The 22038-nt window shown below is 37.5% G+C and overlaps 1 protein-coding gene and 1 long non-coding RNA gene across 2 annotated transcripts in view; one reads left to right on the top strand and one right to left on the bottom strand.

The window, feature by feature from the left end:
* Positions 1-1188: 1188 nt before the first annotated feature.
* On the bottom strand, positions 1189-18828 carry LOC147911886 (uncharacterized). The gene is made up of 3 exons (XR_015550371.1): positions 18772-18828; positions 15297-15392; positions 1189-1412 (listed from the first exon to the last, which is right to left on the bottom strand). It is a non-coding gene; the product is annotated as an uncharacterized LOC147911886 (long non-coding RNA).
* Positions 18829-19724: 896 nt separating this feature from the next.
* CHIC1 (cysteine rich hydrophobic domain 1) overlaps positions 19725-22038 on the top strand; it is a 50913-nt gene continuing 48599 nt past the window's right edge. Inside the window, exon 1 of the mRNA XM_004442181.3 lies at positions 19725-20142. Within this exon, the coding sequence (XP_004442238.1) occupies positions 19853-20142 (290 nt within the window). The 5' untranslated portion in view covers positions 19725-19852. The remainder of the gene's footprint in view (positions 20143-22038) is intronic.

Genomic DNA, 22038 nt, shown 5'->3' with positions numbered 1-22038 from the left:
GGGTGACCCCTATGTGGGCTTCGTGTGTCCTTCTGTTGTGGCCTGTTTGCTCTCCCTGTAGGCGCCCAGGGAGGCTGAGTTATGCTCCTGGCCAGCTGTTGTAATGCTCAGCTGCTTGTAGTTGTTGTGGGCCCTTCAGTCTCTTTATCAGGTGTGGGGAGCCCCAGCACAGTTGGCTGCAATTTCTAATACCACATTTGTGTTGCAGTATTTCTTTTAAGTGAGTAGGCCCCCAGCATGGCAGGTTGTTAGGCTCAGGGCCTTACAATTGCTGTAAGCCTCTGCCCTACTAGGTCTCTTGTCAGCTCTCTGAGGATTGCAGCTGGGTGGGGCTGGCCTCAGGCACAGGAGCACCCAATTGTTTCAGGCTTTGGAAGGTGGGGCAAACCCCCTATGTGGGTCTTCCAGAAGCACAAGTCTTCTGCAGCTGACAAGCCCCGCCTCCCACAGGTCCACACACAGAGTCAACACAGTCCTGCCCCGTATGTGTGCCCTGACCTCCTGAAGTGGACCCAGTCTCTCCTTGGCAGGAGCCCCACACACTCCACCACTGTGCCACACTCTCCACCCGCTCCTTGTGCATGCCCTTCCCCACTGAAGTGGGCTCAGTCACCAGGCTGCAGAGAATCCAGTCACCAGTCCATGCAGGGCCACAAGTTGCTTGAGGGCTTGTTGTTTAGTGGGGCCAGTCCCTAGGATGGGCTGCCTGCCCTGGCTGAACTGAATTATATTGGTGCTCTAGTGGGTGGGGCAGATCCTGGCTAGCAGGCCCCAGGGAGAACTCCAATTGCATCTGCCAGTGCCTGTGTCAGCACTTCCACACTAGGCCACAACAATAGCCACCGCCAATGTCCCAGTCCCTCGAGAGTTCTCACCTCTCACTGAGTTGAACTCAGAGCCTATCAGGTGAGTCTCTTTTCATCAAAGCACTGTGCACCTTTCTTTCTGGTGATTTTAGGTTGTTTTCTGAAATGGGTGAATTTGTGCATTGGCCCTTTAAGAGCCAGTTTTAATTTCTTTGTGAACCAGCTTTTCTGGGGGTACTCCCCAATGTTTAAGTAGCAGACAAAGTCTGATGTTATGCCACTTGTCTTGATTGTGCGGGGTCCACAGAATGCCTACAGCAGGAGCACTGCCTGGCTCAGGACCCCACTCCTCCAGGGAGGGCTGTATACCTTTGGGCTGCTCCCGGGCGGCCGTCATGCTGGCGGCTTGTGAAGGTGGTGTTTTTTCTCTCCAGAAGGGAATTTCTGCCTCTTCCACCTCACTTAGTATTGTCTTTTGTTGCAGGAGTTCCTCTTATCCAGTTTTCAGTTTTCTCTCAGGGGTAATTAATCCACGAGTAGTTGTAAATTGGCTGTGTCCATGGGAGGAGGTGAGTTCAGAGTCTACTTATGCCACCATCTTGACTTCTAAGATGGAAATTAATAGATGTAAATACTTACATTAAAAAAGAAAGGTCTCAAGTCAACTCAACTTTACATGTCAAGGAACTAGAAAAAGAAGAAAAACTAAGCCCAAATCTAGCAGAATGAAGGAAATGATAATAATTAGAGTGGAGATAAATAAAATAGACAATAGAAAAACAAATAAATCAACAAAATCAAAAGTTGCTTCTTTGAAAAGATTAATAAAATTGAGAAACCTTTATCTATATGTAGTAAGACAAAAGAGAAAATCTCAAATAACTAAAATCAGCAATTAAGTGGAGACATTACTACTGATTTTGTGAAAATAAAAAAGATTGTAAAAGTGTACTACAAATAGTTCTCCACCAAGAAACTGAATAGCCTCGATGAAATGGACAAATTCCTAGAAACACACAACCTACCAAAACTGAATCATGAAGCAATAGAAAATCTGAGTAGATCTATAACTAGTACAGAGAATGAATTAGCAATCAAAGATCTCTCAACAAAGAAAAGCCCTGCATTAGATGGCTTCCTTGGTGAATTATACTAAACATTTAAAGAATTAGCAACGTTCTTCTCAAAGTCTTCTAAAACATTCAAGAGAAGAGAATATTTCCTAACTCATTCTATAAGGCCAGCATTACCCTAAGAACAAAGGCAGAAAAACATATTAAAAGAAAAAAGAACTACAGATCAATAACCCCTATGAATGATACAAAAATCCTCAACAAAATACAGCAAACCTCATTTAGCAGCATATTAACATGATCATACACTATGATCATATGAGATTTATTCCTGAAATGCAAGCATGGTTCAGCATATGGAAGTCAATCAATATTCTACACCACATTAACAGAATGAAGGAAATAAACAAAATGATTATCTCAATTGATGTACAAATGTCACATGACAAAATCCATGACTCTTTCATGATAGAAAATCTTCAACAAACTAGGAATGGAAGGAAACTAAACATAATAAAGGCCATATATGAAAAACCCACAGATAACATCATTCTGGATGGTGAAACTGAAAGTTTTGCCTTTGTCAAAAATTAGTTGACCATATATGCATATATGCTTGTGTTTATTTTTTGGTTCTCTATTCTGTTTCATTGGTCTATGTGTCTGTTTTTATGTCAGTACCATATTGTTTTGATGACTATAGCTTTGTAATATAACATTATATATCATATAATTCCATATTTCACAGGTAAAAGATTTTACAATCTTTTTTATTTATTATATAATTTTAATATATATTTTACGTGTCAACACGTTTCATGTAAAAGCTTTTATAATCTTTTTTATTTATGCATTATGTAATTATGTAATATATATATATATATACATTCTCTTCAAAAATAGGGCTAAGAAAACTGTATATCCACACGCAAAATAATTAAATTGGATCCTTATCTTACACCATACACAAAAGCCAACTCAAAATGGATTAAAGACTTAAACGCAAGACCTGAAACCATAAAACTCCTTGAAGAAAACATAGGGAAAAAGCTCCATGGCATTGGCCTTAGCAATGATTTTTCTGGATCTGACACCAAAAGTACAAGCAACAAAAGCAAAAATAATCAGGTAGGACTGCATCAAATGAAAGACCTTCTGCACAGCAAAGGAAACAATCAACAAAATGAAAAGGCAACCTATGGATTGGGAGAAAATATTTGCACACCACATATCTGATGAGGAGTTAATATCCAAAACATATAAGAAACTTATACAACTCAATAGCAAAAACAAACAATCTGATTAAAAAGTGGTCAAAGGACCTGAGTAGACATTTTCCCAAAGAATATATACAAACAGCCAATAAGTATATGAAAAGATGCTCAACATCACTAAGCATCAAGGAAATGCAAATCGAAATCATATTACCTCACACTTGTTATGATGGCTATTAGAAAAAAATAATAAGAAATATTGGTGAGAATGTGGAGAAAAAGGAACCCATGTACATCTTGGTGAGTATGTAAATTGGTACAGCCATCATGGAAAACACTATGGAGGTTCCAAAAAACTAGAAATAAAACTACCATATGATCCAGCAATCCCTCTTCTGGATATATTCCCAAAGGAAATGAAACCAATACTTTCATAATAGCTTCCAATACAATAAAATACTTAGGAATAAATTTAATCAAGGAAGTAAGAGATCTGTGCAATGAAAACCACAAGACTTTGCTAAAAGAAATGGAAGAACACACAAACAAATGGAAGGACATCTTGTGTTCATGGATTGGAAGAATTAATATTATTAAAATGCCCATGCTACCCAAAGCCATCTATAGATTCAACACAATCCCTATCAAAATCCCAATGGCATTTTTCACAGAAATAGAAAAAGCAATCCTAAAATTTGTATGAAACTGCAAAAGACTCCAAATAGCGACAACAATAATGAGAAAGAAGAACAAAACTAGAGGCAACACATTTCCTTATTTCAAAATACACTACCAAGCTAAAATAATTAAAACAATATGGTACTGGCATAAAAATAAACACATAGACAAATGGAACAGGATAGAGATTCCAAAACTAAACCCTACATATATGGTGAACTAATATTTGATAAGGGAGCCAAGAACATCCAATGGGAAAAGAATAGTCTCTTTAACAAATGGTCTTGGGAAAACTGGATAACCACATGCAGAAAAATGAAATTAGAACCCTTTCTTACACCACTCACAAAAATTAACTTGAAATAGATTAAAGACTTAAAACTCCTAGTAAGAAAATATAGGAAAGAATCTCCTCAACATTGTTCTTGGCAATGATTTTTCGGATTTGACACCAAAAGCACAAACAACAAAAGAAAAAAATCAACAAGTGGGACTACATCAAACTTAAAAGCTTTTGCACTGCAAAAGAAACAATCAACAAAATGAAAAGACAACCTACGGAATGGAAGAAAATATTTGCAAACCATGTATTGAATAAGGGGTTAGTAACCAAAATTTATAAAGAACACATACAACTCAATAATAAAAAAAAATCTGATTTAAAAATGGGCAGAAGAACTACATAGACATTTTTCCAAAGAAGACATCCAAAGGCCAACAGGTACATGAAAAGGTACTCAACATCACTATTCATCAGAGAAATACAAATGAAAACCACAATGAGATATTACCTCATACCTGTAAGAATGGTGATCATCAAGAAGGCAAGAGATAACAAGTGTTGGTGAGGATATGGAGAAAAGGGAACTCTTGTACACCATTGCTGGGATTGTAAACTGGTTTAGCCACTGTGGAGAACAGTATGGAGGCTTCTCAAAAACTTAAAACTAGAACTACCATATGATTCAGCAATCCCACTTCTGGGTATATATCCAAAGGAAATGAAAACATGTTACTAAAGAGATATATGCACTCCCCTGTTTATCGCAGCATTATTCACAATAGCCAAGACATGGAAATAGCCTAAGCATCCATGAACAGATGAGTAAATAAAGATGCGGTATATATATATATTCAATGTAATAGTATTCAGCCATGAGAAAAAGGAAATTGTGCCATTTGCAACAACACAGATGGACCTTGAAGACGTTATGCTAAGTGAGATAAGTCAGACAGAGAAAGACAAATACTGTATGATATCTCTTATACATGGAATCTAAAAAAAAAAAACTGAACAGGGAAAAACAGAGTGAAATTGTGGTTACCAGGGTCTGGGGGATAGGGGAATGGAAGAGATGTTTAAGGGCACACACTTGCAACTAGTAGATAAACAAGTCCTGGAGATCTAATACACAGTACAGTGATTATAGACAACAAAACTGTATTATAAACATTAAAATTACTGAGAGACTAGATCTTAATTGTTCCCATCACGAGAAGAAATGATAATTATGTGGCACAACTGAGGTGTTACCTATGGTACCATGGCAATCCTATTGCAATATAAATTTATCAAGTCAATATGTTGTACACCTTAAACTTACACAATGTTATATGTCAATTATATCTCAATAAAAAATTTTTAATATAATAAGAATGGAAAAAATATGATGCAAACAGTAACAATAAGAGAGCTGGAGTGTCTATATTAATACAAAAATATAAACCAACATTATTACTTGAGATAAAAAGGAATATTCTATAAGGATTAAGGAACAATTCATCAGGAAAATATAATAATTATAAACGTATCTGCACCTAACAAAGGCGCCTTATACTACATGAAGCAAAAACTAACAAAAATGAATACAAAATGGAAAATTCAACAATAATAGTTGGAGATTTCAGTGACTCACTCTAAGGTGAGAGCAAAGTGAGACAGAAAATCAAGAAGGATATAGAAGACCTGAACAGCACTATAAGGTAGACCTAACTGACAATTTTAGAACAATCTAACCAACAACAGCAGAATATACATTCTTTTCAAATGTACATGGATCCTTCTCAAAAATAAATGATATGGTAGGCCATAAAACAAGTCTCAGTAAGTTCAAAAGGATTGATATCATACAATTTATCTTCTCAAACCACACTGAAATTAAATTAGAAATCAACAACAGAATAAAATTTTGGAAACCTTCAAATATCAGGAAATTAAATAACACACTTCATAATAACCAACGGGTCAAAGAAAAATCACCAGGGAAATTAGAAAATATGTTGAGCTGGATGCAAACAAAAACACAACATAGAAAAATTCATCAGATACAGCTAAAGCAAGTCCTTACAAGGAAATTCATAGGAGTAAATATCTATAATGTAGATGAAAGATCTCAAGGAATAACCTATGTTTCCATCTTAATAAACTAGAAAAAGAAGGGCAAACTCATCCAAAAGCAATCAGAAGGAATAAAATAAGAAAGATTACTGCACAAATCAATGGAATGGATAACAGAAAAAAATCAATGAAACCAACAGTTGGTTCTGTGAAAAGATAAACAAAATTGAAAAACTTGTAGCTAGACTGACCAAGAAAAAAAGAGAGAGAACACATAAATAACTAAAGTCATATTGAACGAGAGGATATCACTACCAACCTTACAAAAATTAAAAGGATTATAAAAGAATGCTATGGACAATTTTAGGTCAACAATTAAACAACTTACATGAAATAGATAAATTCCTAGAAAGAAAAAAAAAGTGGTGAAACTAATTTAAGCAGAAAAAGAAAATCTGAATAGACCTATACCAAAGAGATTGACTTAGTAATAATAATAATAAAAACTACCCATAATAAAAGCCCAGACCTGATGAATTCTTTCAAACATTTAAAGAGGAAAAATAACAATTCTTCACAAATTCTCCCAGAAAATAGAGAAAAAGGGAAAAATCCCCAACTTATTCTAAGAGGCTGGCATTACCCTAACACCAAAGCCAGATCAATATCACAAAGAAAAAAATATATAGACCAATATCCCTCATGAATATAGATGCAAAAATCTTAAATATTAAAAAACTGAATTCATCCACCTATAAAAATGATTATACACTAAGACTAACTGGAATTACCCCAGGAATGAAAGGTTGATTTATGAACTGAAAATCAATTCGTGTAATAAAACATAGAAGAGAATAGAGGACAAAAACTCCATGATCATTTCAATTGACATGAAAAAGGCATTTGACAAAACCCAAGACCTATTTCTGATTTTAAAAAAATCCACAATCTAGGAAACTTAGTAAACCTAATTAAGGACATTTGCAAAATAAAAATTAAAAAAGCTACAGCTAACATCATACTTAATGGTGAAAGACTGAATCCTTTTCCCTTGAGACTGGGAACAAGTCAAGGAAATCTGTGTTCAACACTTCTGTTCAACATTGTACTGTAAATTTAAGGCCATGTAACCAGGAAGGAAGGAAGGAGGGAGGAAGGGAGGGAGGGAAGGGAGGGAGGAAGACAGAGAGGGAAAGAGGGAGGGAGAAGGAGAAGCAGATGGGAGAGAAAGCAGAGAAGAAAAAGAAAAGGAAGGAGGGAGAGAGAAGATCCAGATTAGAAAGCAATAGGTAAAATTGTGTTTATTGACAGACCATATGAATTTATATGTAAAAAATCCTAAGGATTTCACACACACACACACACACACATCTATTACAACTAGTAAATGTGTTCAGCAAGCTACAGGCTACACAGCAATATACAAAACTAAATTGCATTCCCATAAACTAACAATGTGCAAGCCAAAAATGAAATTAAACGATTCCATTCATAATAGTATCCAAAAAAAGCATTTAAGAATAAATTTAGATGGTGTCAAGATGGCAGCATAGGCAGACTCTGAACTCACCTCATCCCACGGACACAATGAATGCACAACTACTCTTGGAACAATTACCCCTAAGAGAGAACTGAAAACTGGATAAAAAGAACCCTGAGAAAAAGGGACATGCTGACTGAGGTGGAAGAAGCAGAAATTCCTTTCTGGAGAGAAAAAATGTCACCTTCAAGCTGTGGAACTTCACACCCAGCTGGAAGCAATCCTAAGGAATGAAGCCTTCCCTGGAGGAGTGAGGGATCTGAGTAGGGGAGCATTACCACAATAAGCAGCTTTTAGACTCAGCACAATTGAGACAAGTGTCATAATATCTGGCTTTGCTGGCCATTAACCACAAGGAGAAATACTCCCAGAAAATCTATCATCAGACATAAGGGGGAAAAAGCCTGCTCTTAAAGGATCCTCACACAAATTCACCTATTTCAGAAAGCAACCTAAAATCACCAGAAAGAAAGGTGCACAGTCCTTTGGTGAAAAGAGATTCACCTGATAGGCTCTGGGTGCATCTCGGTGAGAGGTGAGACTTCTCCAGGGACCGAGACATTGACAGCAGCCATTATTGTGTCCTAGTGCAGGCATGCTGACACAGATGCTAGCAGACACTGCTGGAGTTCTTCCCCTGGCCTGTTAGTCCATGGATCTGCCACACCTACTAGAGCACTGATTTAATCCCGCTCAGCCAGGGCAGGCACCCTGCACTAGAGACTGGCCCCACCCAACAGCAAGCCCTTGGGCAACTTGTGGGTCAGCATAGGTGGGGTGCCTGGAACCTCTGCAACCAGATGAGTGGGTCCACCTGGGTGGGGCAAGGCATGCACAAGGGGTAGGGCTGCATTGGTGGAGTATGTGGGTCCTCTACAGTAGGGCAACTGGGTCCACTTCAGGGGGTCAGGAAAGGCACACAGGGCAGGACTGTGTTGACAGAGAGTGTGGCCCTGTGGGTGGTGGGGCCTGACAACGGTAGCAGACTTGTGCTCTTGAAATAGCCACATAGAGGATCAGTCTCACCTTCCAAAGCATGAAACAATTGGGTGCTCCCACGCTTGGGGCTGGCCCCACTCACATGCAACCCTGAGAAAGCTGACAACAGCCTTGCAGGCTGGAAGCCTACAGCAATTGTAAGACCCTGAACCTAGAAAGCAGACATGCCAGGGGTCTACTCACTTAACAGAAAAACTGCAACAAGAACGTGCTCAGACCTTGCAGCCAACTGTGCTTGGGCTCCCCAAGCCCGATAGTGTGACTGAAAGGACCATAGCAGCCACAGACATCTGAGCATTACAACTAGCCAGCCAGGGGCCAGCCTAGCCTCCCTGGGCATCTGCAGTATGAGCAACCCTGCCATAACAGAAGGACACACAGAGCCCACATAGGGGACACACCTTGAACATTTGGAACTGGGAACAAGAGGGAAGCACACTGCTGGGCCTCATAAGGCATCTCTTACATAAGGCCACCTCTCCAAGATCAGGAGATGTAGTTGACCTACCTAATACATGGTTATAAGCACAGAGAGAGAGGCAAAATGATGAGGAAAATGAATATGTTCCAAGTAAGGGAGCAGGGCAAAACCCCAGAAAAAGAACTAAACAAAACAGAAATAATCTAACTGACAAAGAGTTCAAACAAAAAGTCAAATGGATGCTCACCAATCTTGGGAGAAGAATGGATGAACTCAGTGAGAATTTCAAGAAAGAATTTGAAAATATAAAAAACAACCAATCAGAAATGAGGAATACAATACTGAAAATGAAAAATTCACTAGAGGGACTAAGTAGCAGAGTAGATGATACAGAAGAATGTATCAGCGAGCGGGATGAAAGACTAGAGGAAATCACCCAAGCTGAACAGGTAAAAGAAAAAAGAATTAAAAAGAATGAGGACAGTTTAAGGGACCTCCGAGACAACATCAAGTGCACTAATATCCATGTTATAGGTGTCCCAGAAGGAGAGGAGCAAGACAAAGGGACAGAGAATTTATCTGAAGAAATAATAGCTGAAAACTTTCCTAACCTAAGGAAGGAAACAGGCATCCAAGTACAGGAAGCACAGAGAGCACCAAACAAGATAAACCCAAAGAGGCCCAGACCAAGACACATTATCATTAAAACATCAAGAGTTAAAGATAAAGAGAGAATCCTAAAAGCCACAAGAGAAAGGTAACAAGTTACATACAAAGGAAACCCCATTAGGCTATGAGCTGACTTCTCAGCAGAAACCTTACATGCTAGAACAGAGTGGCATGATATATTTAAAGTGCTAAAAGGAAACAACCCAAATCCAAGAATATTCTACCCAGCAAGGTTATCATTCAGAATGGATGGAGAGATAAAGAGTTTCCCAGACAAGCAAAAACTAAAGGAGTTTATCACCAAGAAACCAGCCTCACAAGAAATGCTAAAGGGACATATTGAAGTGGAAAAGAGAAGACCACAAATAGAAATAAGAAAATTAAAAAAAAAAAATCACTGGTAAAGGCAAATATATAGTAAAGGTAGCAGATCAACCACCTATGGAGATACTAATAAGGTCAAAAGACAGAACTACTGAAACTATCTATTTCTATGATAACAGGGTAATGGATACATATGCACAGGAAAAGAGGTAAGATATGATATCAAAAACATAAAATGTAGGAATAGGGGAGTAAAAGAGTAGAGCTTTTAGAAAGAGGTCAAACTAAAGAGACCATCAACTTAATATAGATTGGTATATACGCAGGTTATTATATATGAACCTCATGGTAATCACAAACCAGAAAACTGTAATAAATACACAAAAAAATTAAGAGAAAGGAACCCAAACATAATACTAAGAAACCATCAAACCACAAGGGAAGAGAGCAAGAGAAGAAGACAGGAACAGAGAAGAACTACTAAAACATCCAGAAAAACAATAACAAAATGGCAATAAGTACAAACTTATCAAAAGCTACTTTAAAAGTCAATAGACTAAATGCTCCAATTAAAAGGCATAGGGTGACTGATTGGATAAAAAAAAAACCCATACATATGTTGCATACAAGAGACACACTTCAGACCTAAAGACACTCACAAACTGAAAGTGAAAGGATGGAAAAAGATACTCAATGCAAATGGCAATGAAAAGAAAGCAGGAATAGCAATACTTATACCAGACAAAATAGACTTTAAAACAAAAGCTGTAAAAAGAGACAAAGAAGTGCATTATGTAATGATCAAGGATATAATACTTCTAAATACATATGCACCCAACATACGAGCTCATAGATATATAAAGCAACTATTAACAGACATAAAAGAAATAGTAACACAATAATAGTCGGGGACTTTAACACTGCACTTACACCAACGGATAGATCATCCAAACAGAAGATCAATAAGGAAACATTAGCCTTAAACGACACACCAGACCAGATGGACTTAGTAGATATCTACAGAACATTCCATCCAAAAACCACAGAATACACATTCTTTTCAAATGCACATGGAGCATTCTCCAGGATAGATCACATATTATGCCACAAAACAAGTCTCAATAAATTTAAGAAGGCTGAAATAATACCAAGTATCTTTTCTGACCACAACAGTATGACACTAGAAATCAACTACAGGAGGAAAATCAGAAAAGACGCAAATATGTGGAGATTAAAAAAAATGCTAGGAGAAACCCAACAAAGGAGAAACCAAAAAATACCTGGAGACAAATGAAAATGAAAATACAACATGACAAAATTTATGGGATACAGCAAAAGTGGTTCTTAGACGGAAGTTTATAGGAATATAGGCCTACCTCAACAAATAAGAAAAATCTCAAATAAACAATCTAACAGTGCACCTAAAGGAAGTGGAAAAATAAGAACAAACAAAACCCAAAATCAGTAGAAGGAAGGAAATAATAAAAATCAGAGCAGAAATAAAAGAAATAGACTAAAAATACAATAGAAAAAATCAATGAAACAAACAGCTTCTTCTTTGAAAAGATAAACAAAATTGACAAACCTTTAGCTAGACTCACAAGGAAAAAAGAGAAGGCTCAAATAAATCAGAAATGAAAGAGGAGAAATTACAATAGACACCTCAGAAGTACAAAAGATTATAAAAGAATACTATGAAAAACTATACGCCAACAAATTGGATAATCTAAAGAAATGGATAAATTTTTAGAATCATACAACTTTACAAAACTGAATCAAGAAGAAATAGAGAATTTGAATAGACCATTCACCAGTAAGGAGATCGAAACAGTAATCAAAAAGCTCCAAAAAAATAAAAGTCCAGGACCAGATGGCTTCCCTGGTGAATTCTACCAAACATTCAAAGAAGACTTAATAACTATCCTTCTCAAACTCTTCCAAAAAATTGAAGAGGAGGGGAAGCTTCCTAACTCATTCTATGAAGCCAACATTACCCTGATACCAAAACCAGGCAAGGACAACACACAAAAAGAAAATTACAGGACAATATCACTGATGAATATCAATGCAAAAATCCTCAACAAAATACTACCAAATCAAATACAACAATATATTAAAAGATCATACATCATGATCAAGTGGGATTTATTCCAGGGATGCAGGGATGGTTCAACATCCACAAATCAATCAACGTGACACACCACATTAACAAAATGAAGAATAAAAATCACATGATCATCTCAATAGATGTAGAGAAAGCATTTGACAAGATACAGCATCCATTTATGAGAAAAACTCTGAGGAAAATGGGTAGAGAAGGAAAGTACCTCATTATAATGGCCATATATGACAAACGGATAGCTAATGTCATTCTCAATGGAGAAAAATTGAAAGCTATCCTTCTAAGAACAGGAACCAGACAAGGATGCCCACTGTCACCACTCCTATTTAATATAGTATTGGAAGTCCTAGCCAGAGCAATCAGGCAAGAAAAGAAATAAAACAGATCCAAATTGGAAAGGAAGAAGTGAAACTGTCACTATTTGCAGATGACATGATTTTATATATAGAAAACCCTAAAGAATCCACTAAAAAAACTTTTAGAAATAATAAATGAATACGATAAAGTTGCAGGACACAAAATCAACATACAAAAATGAGTTGCATTTCTGTACACTAACAATTAAGGAGCAGAAAGAGACATTAAGAAAACAATCCCATCTACAATCACAACAAAAAGAATAAAATATCTAGGAATAAAGTTAACCAAAGAGGTGAAAGACCTGTACACTGAAAATTATAAAAGTGTTGAAAAAAAAAGAAGACACAAAGAAATGGAAAGTTAGTCCATGCTCTTGGATTGGAAGAATTACCACAGTTAAAATGTCCAGGTCCGGCCCCGAGGCTTAGCGGTTAAGTGCACATGCTACGCTACTGGGGGCCCGGGTTCGGATACTGGGCACGCACCGATGCACCGCTTTTCCGGCCATGCTGTGACAGTGTCCTACATATAGCAACTAGAAGGATGTGCAACTATGACATACAACTATCTACTGGGGCTTTGGGGAGAAAAATGGAAAAAAAAAAAAAGGAGGCGGATTGGCAATAGACGTTAGCTCAGGGCCGGTCTTCCTCAGCAAAAAGAGGAGGATTGTCATGGATATTAGTTCAGGGCTGATCTTCCTTACAAAAAAATAAATAAATAAAAAATAAGTCCATACTTCCTAAAGCAATCTACAGATTCAGTGCAATCCCTATCAAAGTTCCAATGACATTTTTCACACAAATAGAACAAAGAATCCTAAAATTTATGTGGAACAACAAAAAACCCCAAATAGCCAGAGGAATCCTGAGGGAAAAAAAAGAAAAAAACAAAGCTGGAGTTATCAGACTCCCTGACTTCAAAATATACTACAAAGCTACAGTAATCAAAACAGCATGGTACTGGCACAAAAACAGACACACAGATCAAAGGAACAGAATTGAGACCCAGAAATAAACCCACACAACTACTACAGCTAATCTTCGACAAAGGAGCCAAGAGCATACAATGGAGAAAGGAAAGTCTCTTTGACAAATGGTGCTGGGAAAACTGGACAGCTACCTGCCAAAGAATGAAAGTAGACCATTATCTTACACCATACACAAAAATTAACTCAAAATGGATTAAAGACTTGAATGTAAGACCTGAAACCATGAAACTTCTAGAAGAAAACATAGGCAGTGCACTGTTTGACGTTGGTCTTAGCAGTGTATTTTCAAGTACCGTGTCTGACTGGGCACGAGAAACAATAGAAAAAATAAACAAATGGGACTACATCCAACTTGTGCAGAGCAAACGAAACCATCAACAAAACGAAAAGATAATCTAACAATTGGGAGAAGATATTTGTAAACCATACATCTGATAAGTGGTTAATATCCAAAATATATAAAGAACTCATTCATCTCAACAACCAAAAAGCTAACAACCCAATTAAAAAATGGGCAAAAGATCTGAACAGACATTTCTTCAAAGATATACAGACGGCCAACAGGCAGATGAAAAGATGTTCAACATCACTAATTATCAGGGAAATTCAAATCAAAACTGCAATGACATATCACCTCATACCCATCAGAATGGCTAAAATTAACAAGACAGTAAATAATAAGTGTTGGAGAGTACGTGGACAAAAGGGAACTCTCATACACTGCTCGTGGGAGTACAAACTGGTGCAGCCCCTATGGAAAACAGTATGGAGATTCTTCAAAAAATTAAGAATAGATCTCCCATACAATCCAGCTATTCCACTGCTGGGTATTTATCCAAAGCACATGAAAACATGAATGTGTAAAGATATATACACCCGTATGTTCATTGCAGCATTATTCACAATAGCCAAGACTTAGAAGCAACCTAGGTGCCCATCAAGGGACAAATGGATAAAGAAGATATCATATATATACACAATGGAATAATACTCAGCCATAAAAAAGGATGAAATCTGGCCATTTGTAACAACATGGATGGACCTTGAGAGTATTATGCTAAGTGAAATAAGTCAGAGGAAGAAAGTCAAATACCATGTGATCTCATTCATAAGTAGAAGATAAAAAGAACAACAAATACATAGAGACAGAGATTGGAATGGTGGTTAGCAGAGGGGAAGGGAGGAGGGAGGATGGTGAAAGGGGTGATTAGGCACATGTGTATGGTGATGGATTGTAATTAACCTTTCAGTAATGAACATGATGTAATCTACACAGAAATTGAAATAGAATGATGTACACCCAAAATTTCTATAAGGTTATAAACAAATGTTACCACATCAAAAAAAGAATAAATTTAATGAAAGAATTGCAAGTTTTGTACACTGAAAACTACAAAACATTATTGAAGGAAATTAAAGATCTAAACAAATGGAGAAATATCCCATGTTCATGGATCAGAAGACAACATTGTCAAATTGGCAATATTCCCAAATTCATCTACAGATTCAATGTGATTCCTATCAAAATTCCAGCTGGCTTTTCCAGAAGATATTGATGAGATGATTCTAAAATTTATGTGAAAATGTGAAAGACTCAAGTAGGCCAAAATAGTATTGAAAAAGAGCAAATTTGGTGGACTTAGATGCTCCAATTTAGAAACTTACTACAAAGCTATGGTATTCAAGATGGTATGGTGCTGGCGTGAAGATAGACATATAGATCAGTTGAATAGAATTAAGAGTCCAGGAATAAACACATACATTTATGGTTAATTGATGTTCAACAAAGGTATCAAGGCAATTCAACAGAAAAATGACAGTCTTCAACAAATGGTGCTGGGACAATTCAATAGCCACCTGCAAAAACATGAATTTAGACTCTTACTATATATTGCACACAAAAATTAACTTGAAATGGATCATAGATGTAAAAAACTTTTAGAAGTAAACATAAGAGCAAATCTTTTCAACATTGTGTTGGACAAAATTTCTCAGATACATCACCAACGGCACAAGCAATAAAAGAAAAATTGATGAATTGGATTTCATCAAAATTGAAAAATTTTTCAGTTCAAAAGACACCATTAATAATATGAAAAGGCAAGCCACAGACTGGGAGAAAATATTTGTACACTATATATCTGAGAAAGGGCTTCTATCTAGAATATATAAAGGGTGCTTTATAACTCAATAATAAGCAAATAACCCAATTTTTAAAAGGGCAAACAATCTGTACACAAATGTTCATAGCAATTTTATTCATAATAGCCAAAATATGAAATCCAGATGTCTTTCAGTGGGTGAATAGCTAAACAAACTGTGGTACATCTCTACTGCGGAATACTACACAGTAATAAAAAAGAAATGAACCATTGATACACCCAATAACCTAGACGATTCTCAGAAGTATGTTGAGTGAAAAAGGCCAATCCCCAAAGATTACATACTGTATGATACAATTTACATAACATTCTTGAAATTACAATTATGGATGGTAAACAGTTTAATGGTTGTGGGGGGAGGGGGAAATGGTTATCAAAGGATAACAGGAGGGATTATTGTGATGTAATTATTCTTTATCTTGACTATGGTGGTGGTCATACAAACCTACACCTGTGATAAGATTGTATAGAACTAAATACACACACACACAAAAGAGTACATGTATGATTGTGGAAATCTGAGTAAGATGGGTAGATTGTATCAATGTCAATTTTGTTGTTGTGATAGTGTACTATAGTTATGGAAGATGTTACCATTGGGAGATACTGAGTAAAGGGTAAACAGAACTTCTCTGTATTATTTTTTGCAACAATATATGAATCTCCAATTATCTTGGGAAAAAAGCCTAATTTTAAAAATGGGGCCAAAGATTTGAATAGATATTTCATCAAAGAAGGTATACAAATGTACAACAAGCACATGAAAAGATGCTCAACACATCATTAGTCTTTAGGGAAATGCAAAGTAAAACTACAATGTAATAGTACTTCATACTCACAAGAATAGCCATAATCAAAAAGACAGACAACAATGTTGGAGAGGATGTGGAGAAAGTGGAACCCTCATAAATTGCTGGTGGGAATATAAACTGATTGAGCCACTTGGGAAAATAGCTTGGTAGTTTTCTTAAATTCAACATAATCTTACCATATGACCCAGAAATTTTACTCATAGGTATCTACCCTTGGCAAATTAAAACACATGTTCACACAGGACATGTAGGTGAACTTTCATAGCAGCATTTTCATAATATCCAAAAGGTGGAAGCAACCCAAACATCATCAACTGGTGAGTGGATAAACAAAATGTGGTATATTCTTACAATGGCATACTATTCATCAATTAAAAGGAAGGAAGTACACAAGACACAACATGGATGAACCTCAAAAACATTATGCTAAGTGAAAGAAGCTAGACACAAAAGACCACATATTGTATGATACAATTTATTTGAAATATACAGAAAAGAAATCTATAGAGACAAAAAGTAGATTAATTATTGCCTGGGGCTAGGGGTGAGAATGGGGAATGGCTGAAAACAGGACAGTGGTTTCTTTTGGGTGTGACAGAAATGTCCTAAAATTAGTTTGTGTTGCTAGTTGCTTTGTAAATTTACTAAAATCACGGAATCATATGCTTAAATAGATAATTAAAGAAAAAAATCTATCTTTTAAAAGTTACACTTCTTTTCAGCTGTTTTAAGGTTGAAACCCCCTCAGATGGTTAAACCTGTGATCTCTTGCCTCAGGTCTCCATCCATCAGACAGGAGAATTACCCTCGAGTCCTGCTTAGCATATCAGACAGAAAGTTACATGGCCTGCTTGCTTGTCCATCCACTCCTAGCTTTACTATTCTTGATGGTTGCTAAAGTATCATTTAAAAATCATGTTGTTTCTTGCGTTTACTGACAAAATGTGTTTTTCTTGGCTTGCCCAATTCCAAATTCTCCTATAGTTCAGCAAAACAAATTACCTTTGGAATCACATATGTCTTTTCAGCACACTGCATATGCAGGGAAACAGAGAAGCAGATTTGACTATACTTGTGAGTTTCTCCAAGTATAGCCCTTCCCTGAAGTCTCTGTCCTTTTGACATCTAACTAAACCTCAGAGGCCTCTTTCCATTTTGACAGTGGAATTTCCCCCTCCCTCACCTTCCCTCCCATCTTCCACAGCCATTATTTCTTCATTTTTACCACAGTTCCAGTACCTCATTTACACTTAATCACAAAGTCCACCCCTATACTCCTTTCCCTTTCTCTCCTTCAAATATTCCTTTCTAGCCTAATCCTGAGTGGTGAAAAGGAGAAACTACCGTTTAAGCAGTAGGCAGCAAAATACTTCCCTCTGGACATTGACTTAGTGGAACTTTATGGATAATATATTTGGAAATTTTTTAGTATTGCCCATGGCTTTTTTGCTTTATGAAAGAGAACTGGTACAGAACATTGATTTGATTTTAAGGCTAAGGTATTTCACTCCCATAAATGACATATGACATGTTATTTATTAATACTCAGTAAAAGCAAATATATCATGTATGTCTTGCCAGAAGGCTATTATAAAGTATTTTAAGGTTCCATCTTTAATTATAATTTCCAGCTAGTAAAGTTGTCTATAGTATAGAAGACTAGATTTTGTTGTTTATTGATAGTGTTACAAATTATTTTTAACGTTCCTAAATAATCAAGTTTTTGAGTACAACAAATTTTTCTTAATTTTAATAACACACACTCCTTGATAATGATGATGGTTTTATCAGTGCCTCTTATAGAACCAATTTCTTCCTCCCTTAAACATCCTAAATGCTTTGTTTATACTGCTATACTGCTAATGTAATGCTCATCCTAAATTAAAGTGTGGCTATGTCTGTTTCCCCACTCTCACCATCTAAATAGGATGCAGCTGTAAGTGAAGCAGAACAAGCAGTGAAGTTATTAGAATACCTGGATTACAGTATTTGTTTTATTGCTTAGCAGCTGTGTGACTTTACTGTCTTAATGATCCCTGAATTATGACATGGATTTTGTGCTACTGCCAAGTATGAAATAGTTTGAGACATGGATTGGAAACTCAAAATATGTGATCTCTATGACATTTTAGTGGGTGTGGAGAAGATAGAATATTTGAAATGGAAAGTTTTGGATAAAAGGTCACCACAGACCTTAATAAATCACTTAAACTTCCTGCAACTCAGTTTTGCTATCTATAAAATAGATAAGATGAAGCTTACCTCAGGATTGTTTAAGGGTTACCTGAGACACCTATTGTCCGTGAGTCTAGATAGTATCTGGAAAATGGATGTTAACATTTCCTCAGGTTGGAACACTCCCTCCACTTCTTCCACCCCCCTACAAAAAAAGAACTCCAAAATTCAAACAAGTTTTAAGAAACAGCCCCAAAGATAACACTCTACAAACAACTTTCCAAACAACTTCAGAAGTATAGGCCTTTGGTTAATAATACCGGGCTTTTGGAATCAGAAGGGACTCCCAAGTTTAAAACCAGGTCTGCCATTTAGTAACTCCGTGACCTTGGGCAAGTTACTTATCCACTGTGCATCTAGGTTTTCCAACTTTAAAATAAGATTACCATGGTACATATCTCACACGGTTGTGAATTATTAAATGAGATATGCACATAGGGCGCTTAGCACAGTCCCTGACACTAAGTCCTCTATAAGTATTACATAGTAGGAGTATTATAAATAGTAAATAGAAATCTTCTTCTTCAGTAAAATGCTAATAACAATATTTCACAGGGTGTGGCAAAGTTCTGATGCAAAGGTCTTTTAAACTGTAATGCTGAACAAACGTAAGGGATTGGTATATACCTTGAGATACCTGGGGCAAAGTTCTAACTTCACTTTTCTAGAATATGCTTTCTCTGCGCTTGGGGGAAGAGTAAGAATATCCACAATGAATTAATAGTAAATATAACCAGAAGATACGTCTCCCAGATACAAGCAGCAAAAGCCCAAAGAGCAGTATTAAGATCAGCAACCGCAGACGGGACCTCGATAATTCCCTGGAGTTCACCTCTAATGCCCCCCTTCCCTTGGAGCCGCGCAAGCGTACACAGATTTTGCTCCTCTCTCCCTCGTGCCCCCGCCTCCAACGAACCCTCACCCCCCACCCCCTTCCCCCTTCCCCTCCTCCCCCCTCCCCGGTCTGCCTCAACACGCAGGCGCATCTCCTCAAATCCTGTCCATACCCCGCTCCTCTTTCTCTTCATTTTGTTCCCCCTCCTCTTCCAGCACCTCAGCAGGTTCAAACTCTTCTCCGTGAGGGTGGCGGCGATCGAGAGATCACGTGATGAGCATCCTGCTGCCCAACATGGCGGAGTTCGACACCATCTCGGAACTGGAGGAGGAGGAGGAAGAAGAAGCGGCAACGTCGTCGTCGTCGCCGTCGTCGTCGTCGTTGGTATCGGGGCCCGACGATGACGAGGAAGATGAGGAGCAAGAGGAAGAAGAGGAGGAGGAGGAGGAGGAAGAAGAGGAGGAGGAGGAGACGCCCCCCCCGCCTCGGGTAGTGAGCGAGGAGCATCTGCGGAGATATGCCCCCGACCCTGTATTGGTGCGGGGTGCCGGCCACATCACTGTGTAAGCGAGAGGGAGTCATGGGGTTTGAGAAGGCTGAGATTTGGCGACAGAGGAATGAGAAGGTGATTGAGGGGCCTGTGGAGTGGGGGAGGGCTGACTGAGGCATACATTTACTAAAGGACACCTGGTATAAAGGGACAAGCCGAGGGAAATAGGTGTAAAGGAAGTGAGGAGAATGCAAATGTGATGCACCAACGCCAGGTAGAGTGAGTATAGGGCAGGGAAGTTAGGGGTTTGGGAGCCCGAGGGATTGGGGTAGGGGTGAGTCTCCTTGCTTCTGTGTATGCTGGCAAGTGAATAGTCTTTAAACTGCAGGATGTACTAGAGGATTCTTTGCTGCTAAGATTGGTGTCTAGTGGAACAGGGTGACTGCTGTGACATGTGACAAGACCTAGGCTTGGGATTCTTCAAAACAAAAGTATGATATATTTTGTAAATAATATCATAGAATGTCCACCCACCCACATGTTCATCCATCCATTCTTCCTATCTAATCCTTATATGAATGAATACAATAATCCTTTCCATGTCTTAATCACTCTTCACTCTGACATTTCTTAAATATCACACAATTAGAGGTTGAGGATGAGAGGCAGCTATGAAAAATAGAAAGAGCAATGGATTGAGAGTGAGGACTCTTGGATGTTAGTCCCAGCTTTGCTTCTTACTGGCCCTGTGACCTTGGTCAGGTTACTTCCCATTTCTGGGCCTTGATTTCTCCATCTGTAAAATGAGGGATTTGAGGTAGATGGTTTCTAAAGCCTTTCAGCTCTTAGATAATTTAAGATACCTCCAGGAGATTTTGTATGCCCAAATATTAAATATGCAAACATTAAATATATATGGAAATTAGTCCCCCAGGAGCTGAGGATGATTTCCTGAAAAGCTATGCAGAGTGACTGTTTTAAAAATTGAAATCTTGGATCATATTTGAGAAAATAAAAGGGAGAGGGACTTCATAGCATAGTGGTTGCAAAGCAAAAGAAAATTTTAATGATTCTCTGGGCTTTGAAGAGTGCTTTCTCGTTTTTTATGTGCTTGGGCTGTAAGTACTTGGAAGTTTGAGCATTGTATTATGTTCATCCCCTTAACTGTGCTATCTTTTACTGCATTTTCAAAATAGGACTTTTTTTTCCTATCAAGTCATGCTGCCTCTAATTTTGATAATGGCTCACCTAGCCTCTTTGACTTTCAATTGAGTTCATATTATCTGAAATTATATAATATGTACCACCTCCCCCCATCATGTTAGCTTTTAATTTTAACCTGTCAAGTATTTTTATTGTGATAGACTTTTTTGATCTTTGCATAAAATATATATATATATTTTTAAAGATTTTATTTATTTATTTTTGTCCCCCAAAAGCCCCAGTAGATAGTTGTATGTCATAGCTGCACATCCTTCTAGTTGCTGTGTGTGGGATGCGGCCTCAGTGTGGCCGGAGAAGCAGTGCGTCGGTGGGCGCCCGGGATACGAACCCGGGCCGCCAGCAGCAGAGTGCGCATGCTTAACCTCTAAGCCACGGGGCCGGCCCTGCATAAAATATATTAAGAAAGATTTTTAAATTGTGGAAGAGTTTGGGGAGATTTTTAGACCTGCTTTTTGGTAGGCAATTTTAACACAATTTTTCTTGGTCCAAGAATTTTGCAGATAGCCTACAATGTTCAGATGGCACTTACTGTGCTGTTTTATTTCCATTCCTTTCATCACTAGGGAGACAGTTTGTTACTCAAACTAATTATTTTGGCACCAAAGGTTACTTTGATGCAGATTATTTCACATGACTGAACAGAAAAAGGTTTTTTTTCCAGTTCATAATTTTATATTCCAGCACTCCTCCCTCTCATTATTTTCTAAAATTCAGAAAACAGAAAAGGAGGGAGGAAATAGAATTT

The sequence above is a fragment of the Ceratotherium simum genome, chromosome X (genome assembly GCF_057802395.1).
Source record: "Ceratotherium simum simum isolate JZ-2026a chromosome X, ASM5780239v1, whole genome shotgun sequence".
Classification (NCBI taxonomy): Eukaryota; Metazoa; Chordata; class Mammalia; order Perissodactyla; family Rhinocerotidae; genus Ceratotherium; species Ceratotherium simum.
The sequence above is the reverse complement of the archived record's forward strand: the minus strand, read 5'-3'. Positions and strand labels throughout refer to the sequence as shown.